Raw genomic sequence first — 6,701 nt, forward strand, 5'->3', positions numbered from 1 at the left:
AAGCAACCAGTCCCAACTCTCTCTTCTGCAGAAGCAGAATATATAGCAGCATCTGAGGCAACTAGAGAAATCTTATGGCTTCAAATAATTCTTGCAGATTTGCAGGCACCACAAGCTTCTTCCACACCACTCTTTATTGACAATCAATCTACTATAAAAATGGCTAAGAACCCAATGTTTCATGATCGTACCAAACATATCAACACCAAGTTTCATTTTATTCGGCACTATGTGAAAGATGGCAGTATCTCCCTTCAATATTGTGCTACTACAGACCAACCTGCAGATATACTTACCAAAGCATTGGGTCGTGTTAAGTTTGAAAAATTTCGTGAAATGATTGGTTTAACTCCTTCAAATTAAGGGGGAGATGTTAATGTATTAATCTTTAGGTTAAAACTTAGTAATTTTAGGTTAATATTAGTTACTAAGGTATGATTAATATTTAGGGTTATTTTAGGTTAATTTTAGTTTTGTTTGATTTTATTAGTTTTTGTACAGTTATAACTTATTTGTTCCATCCGACAGTTTTTGTGTAACTGTGCAAACTGTTCGCTGCCTTTATTATGCAGCAAGTACTTCTTGAATACTAATTGAAAATAGTTTCATTTTATTTTTGTCATTTCATTTACATTTCTGCCCTAACATGGAATATCCTCAGAGCTCTTAAACATTGGAACAGTGCTGGTTATAGATGATCTTCTGACTGAAGAGCCTGATCATTCTTCCACCGTTGTGGGAAGGGCCAAAGGAATTTATGAGTTTTCAGATGTGAAGGGAAATGCAATTCACATGGTGTTCTCTGTTGTGTTTGAGAACAAGAAATATAATGGGAGTACACTTGAAATCCATGGAACAGATATCTTCACGAGGTCCTCTGGAAGTGAGGTGTCTGTGGTGGGAGGAACGGGGAAATTGAGGTATGCTCGTGGGTATTCCAACGTTACTCTGCATTCTGCCGTTGGCTTTGATGGCATTCTCAAATTCAACATTTTCTTCCGCCTAGATTAAAGTTGGTATGATATAGGAGAAATAGATCAAATGTAAGAGAAATGGGTATTGCTTTCCATTTTAGGTTTTATAATAAAAACCATTCGTGATATTTATTCTATGGATTACATTGGAACCGAGATATGCGACTTTGGCGCTGGTTTTTAACACCCTCTAACCCTTCATTTCTTTGTATGTTTTCATTAGTGTATATCTCTTTTATGCAGGTTGTTATTACTTGTGAGTTTGATAAATGATAACAATTATTCTGCGAGTCTTAAATTCTACACACTAAGCAACATATTAAGTTGAAAGAATGTTAGTCAACTTGGAGTATTTAATACTTTTAAGCCTAGAAGTGTATACTTAGTGTGATCATACACATTAGACAACATATTAAACCAAATAAATGTTAATCAATTCTAAGTATTCAACACTTTTGAACCTAGATGTGTAGGCTTAGTGTGTGCGATTTACATCGTTCCCAATGATTCTGTATATCGATTTTTCTTCATGTTATTTGTAGTCATTCTTCTTGGTGAAATGTCTAGAGGAATATATGTTTATTCTGCGCAATCCTAGTAGTCATTCTTCTTGATGAAATATGTAGAAGATGTTATGTTTATCATTTAAGAGACAAGTAGGTAGTGCTAGATCTTAAATTAAAAGTGATATGTGGTGACATGTAAGATCTGTATTAGATATGGTTAATTTTATGTAAAAATATTTAATGGAATTTCAATATATTTACGAACTTAGCATCTTGGTAATTATAAGCTAATTAAACTTTTTAAACAAGTTTGATAAGTAAACTATCAATTTTGTATATTGAATGTAATATCAATGTTTAAATGCATATTGAAATTGAGGATTTCAATTTATTTTCTTACAAAATATCAATAGTAATGTTGAAAATGGCAATTAAAGGGACATATGCTCATCTAATAATAGAATAGATTTTCAAATTAGTAAAATAAATCTTTGTTACACATTTGTACTGTAAATTTCTTCCATCTTTCCACATATTCTTGATGATTGTATTCCTTATCTTATAGAAAATATTCTCTATCATTTTTTTAAATAATGTTGAATGCCAATTCATTTGAAACTTTGAATTAAAAAGAGAACATTTTTTTTACTATAGGAATTGGGCATAGCACCCCATGTAAACTACAATGCACTAGTGAGTTTGGGGGAGACTAGACCCTATGACCTCATGCTTAACCATATAAATCTCTCGCTCATCCATCCATACCCCAACCTATAGAAGTTGATGATCAACCATGAGAGCTAAGATTCATTTGCAAGGAAAACACCTATCAGATAAAAGGGATCAAGAAAAGATAATATGCCCTATAATAACTAGAGAATTTTGTAATATTGCATAAACAATATTGGAACTACAATTACAATGAATAAATGAATAATTAGATGTACATTTGAATCTGAATTTTTAAAAGCTTTAGAAATGTTCGCATTCGCCCTCCTAATAAGTATAGGAAGCTATATTCCACTACCTAATTTCCTTTTGCGTGCTCTTTCGGCCTACACGTCGTTGAAAATCTACAATGTCTATCTCGAGGACTCCGAGATTTTTGTATAAGAGCAAGTAGACAAACAAGTGTGGTTAATATTTTTGGAAGTATACGTAAAGTCTCCGAGCCTTATGGCTGCCCATCCTAAATAACCTGCGAATTGTTCTCAACTTGCCATCCAACGCATCGAAAGACAACTGATTAAAATGTCACGGGTGATCATTTTGTTTTCCATCTAGCTTTGATTTGACATTCATTAAGATCATCCAGCAAAATCTTAATTTATTCGAACCTCATAATTTTTTAGACTATATGAGAGCACAGAAGTCGAATCTTATCGAGAATAGTAAAGGGTTTCAAAATCAGTGCCGGCGTCATTCTGCGTGTCTGTGGGGTAATTTAATTGGTTTTTGCTTTAAACAAGCTTTACAGATGGCCCATCTGTAACATAAATAGAAAGTCCAATTCGTATTTAGGGTTTCATACAGTTTCAGCGTGAGGAAATTTTAAAATATTGGTTTTGTTCATTTTGATTTTGACCAGATCTTTTCATTGATGACAACTATAGGGAGGCACCGCATATCTAGTCAATTAGATTTTCCTGGCTGGCTATAAATGGTGATCATCCTATCATCATTATATCATATCTCTCTCTATTACATATATTTTCAAGGTTTTGAGATTTCCAATGGCTTCACAAAAGTTATTCTTTATCGTCCTCTCCCTTGCAATATTATCTTGTTCATGGGGGTATCAACAAGAGGAGAATATTGTGTTTTACATGCAGGACATAGTGAGCAAACCCAACGCAACAGCCATAGTAGTTGCAGGAGTAAATGGAATATCCTCAGAACTCTTAAACTTTGGAACGGTGCTGGTTATAGATGATCTTCTGACTGAAGAGCCTGATCATTCTTCCACCGTTGTGGGAAGGGCCAAAGGAATTTATGAGTTTTCAGATGTGAAGGGAAATGCAGTTCACATGGTGTTCTCTGTTGTGTTTGAGAACAAGAAATATAATGGGAGTACACTTGAAATCCATGGAACAGATATCTTCACGAGGTCCTCTGGAAGTGAGGTGTCTGTGGTGGGAGGAACGGGGAAATTGAGGTATGCTCGTGGGTATTCCAACGTTACTCTGCATTCTGCCGTTGGCTTTGATGGCATTCTCAAATTCAACACTTTCTTCCGCCTAGATTAAAGTTGGTATGATATAGGAGAAATAGATCAAATGTAAGAGAAATGGGTATTGCTTTCCATTTTAGGTTTTATAATAAAAACCATTCGTGATATTTATTCTATGGATTACATTGGAACCGAGATATGCGACTTTGGCGCTGGTTTTTAACACCCTCTAACCCTTCATTTCTTTGTATGTTTTCATTAGTGTATATCGTCTTTTATGCAGGTTGTTATTACTTGTGAGTTTGATAAATGATAACAATTATTCTGCGAGTCTTAAATTCTACACACTAAGCAACATATTAAGCGGAAAGAATGTTAGTCAATTTTGAGTATTTAACAATTTTAAGCCTAGAAGTGTATACTTAGTGTGATCATACACATTAGACAACATATTAAACCAAAAAAATGTTAATCAATTCTAAGTATTCAACACTTTTGAGCGTAGAAGTGTAAGCTTAGTGTGTGTGATTTACATAGTTCCCAATGATTCTGTATATCGATTTTTCTTCATGTTATTTGTAGTCATTCTTCTTGGTGAAATGTCTTGAGGAATATACGTTTATCATTTAGGAGACAGATTGGTGGTGGTAGATCTTAAATTAAGGAGTGATATGTGGTGACATGTAAGATCACAGTTCGATTATTAATAATATTAATTTTGTATATCTAATTTTCTGCACATTCCTAGTAGTCATTCTTCTTGATGAAATATGTAGAGGAAATTATGTTTATCATTTAAGAGACAAGTAGGTAGTGGTAGATCTTAAATTAAAAATTGATATGTAATGGCATGTAAGATCTATATTATATATGGTTAATTTTATGTAAAAATATTTAATGGGATGTCAATATACTTAAGAACTTAGCATCTTTGTAATCATACAATAATTTAACATTTTTATCAAGTTTGATAAGTAAACTATTAGTTTTGTATATTTAATGTAATATCAATGTTTACATGCATATTGAAATTGAGGATTTCAATTTCAATTTTTACAAAATATCAATAGTAATGTTGAAAATGGCAATTATGTGGACGTATACTCATCTAATAATAGAATAGATTTTCAAATTAGTAAAATGAATCTTTGTTACACATTTGTACTTACAAATTTCTTCCATCGTTCCACATATTCTTGATGTTTGTATTCCTTATCTTATAAAAAATATTCTCTATCAATTTTTTAAATTATGTTGAATGCCAATTCATTTGAAGCTTTTAATTAAAAAGAAAACATTTAAAGTGAATAATGTAGGATTGTTTTCCTTATCTTATAGAAAATATTCTCTATCAATTTTTTAAATTAGTGCACTAGTGAGTTGGGGGCAGACTAGACCTTGTGACCTCATGCTTAACCACAAAAAGCTCTTGCCAATCGATCCATACTCTCAACCTATAGAAATTGATGATCAACCATAGGAGCCAAGATTTATCTACAAGCAAAATAGCTATCACATAGAAGAGTTCAAGAAAAGATAATATGCTCTATAACAACCTAAGATTTCAATAATATTGTATAAATAATATTGGAGGTACAATTACAAAAAAAGAATGAATCCTTATAAAGGATGAATGAAACCCTAGGTGCAAACCATAATGCTAAAATTAGGAGAACTAAAAGAAATGCAAAGAGGAGCTAAATTAAGCTCAATTACATGCTAGAACTAATGGTAGAAAATCAAACTCTAGATAATAAAAAATACATGTTCATCTTAAGTGAAAAAAGTAATAAAGGACCTAATTAATAAATAATTAGATAAATGTGTCCTAATTATTCCAACACCCTCCCTTGAGATTAACTTAGGGATAAGCTAAAGAGATAATATGAACACAGAATGCATGCATATATGAGTCCCAACAACTAGGCCTAATCAGGTACACATGTACAAACCAATGAAAATAAATGTGTCTCACACCAATGAGGTCTCTCTAAATGTAGAAAAAGAGAACATTTTGGTAATCATAAGCTAGTTTAACATTTTTAACAAGTTTTATAAGTAAACTATTAGTTTTGTATATCTAATGTAATTTCAATGTTTAAATGCATATTGAAATTAAGGATTACAATTTTTTATTTTTTACAAATATCAATAGTAATATTGAGAATGGAAATTAAGGGGACATATACTCATCCAATAATAGAATAGATTTTCAAATTAGTAAAATAAATCTTTATTACATATTTGTACTATAAATTTCGTCCATCTTTCCACATATTCTTGATGATTGTATTCCTTATCTTATAGAAAATATTCTCTATCAATTCTTTAAATTATGTTGAATGCCAATTCATTTGAGTCTTTGAATTAAAAACATAAAAAAAAATTGACTATAGGAATTGGGTATAGTACCCCCTGACAACTATAGTGCACTAGCTAGTTGTGGGGAGACTATACCCTATGACCTCATGGTTAACCACAGAAAGCTCTCGCCCATCCATCCATACCCCAACCTATAGAAGTTGATGATCAACCATGAGAGCTAAGATTCATTTGCAAGGAAAACACCTATTGGGCAAAAGGGATCAAGAAAAGATAATATGCTCTATAACAACTAGTGAATTTTGTAATATTACATAAATAATGTTGGAGCTACAATTACAACAAATAAATGAATCCTTACAAAGGATAAATGAAATCCTAGGTGCAAACCATAATGCTAAAATAAGGAGAACTAAAGCAATGCAAAATGGAGCTAAATTAAACTCAACTACATGCTAGAACTAATGCTAGAAAGGAAAACTCTAGATAATAAAAATCACCTAAGTTCATCTTAAGTGAAAAAAGTAATAAAGGGTCCAATTAATAAATAGTTAGATAAACCTGTCCTAATTACTCCAACACCCTCCCTTAAGATTAACTTAGGGATAAGCTAAAGAATTAATATGAATGCAAAATACATGCATGAGTCCCTACAACTAAGTCTGATCAGGTACTCATGTACAAACAAATGCAAAGCAATACATCTCACACCAATGAGGTCTCTCTAAA

The 6,701-nt window shown here is 32.1% G+C and overlaps 1 protein-coding gene across 1 annotated transcript; it reads left to right on the plus strand.

Moving 5' to 3' along the window:
- The first annotated feature begins 3,192 nt into the window (after positions 1–3,192).
- LOC131068026 (dirigent protein 2-like) lies at positions 3,193–3,821 on the plus strand. The gene has a single exon (XM_058003232.2). The coding sequence runs from the start codon at positions 3,214–3,216 to the stop codon at positions 3,724–3,726; it is 513 nt and encodes a 170-aa protein (XP_057859215.1). The 5' UTR covers positions 3,193–3,213; the 3' UTR covers positions 3,727–3,821.
- Positions 3,822–6,701: the final 2,880 nt, after the last annotated feature.

The sequence above is a fragment of the Cryptomeria japonica genome, chromosome 6, assembly GCF_030272615.1.
Source record: "Cryptomeria japonica chromosome 6, Sugi_1.0, whole genome shotgun sequence".
Lineage (NCBI taxonomy): Eukaryota > Viridiplantae > Streptophyta > Pinopsida > Cupressales > Cupressaceae > Cryptomeria > Cryptomeria japonica.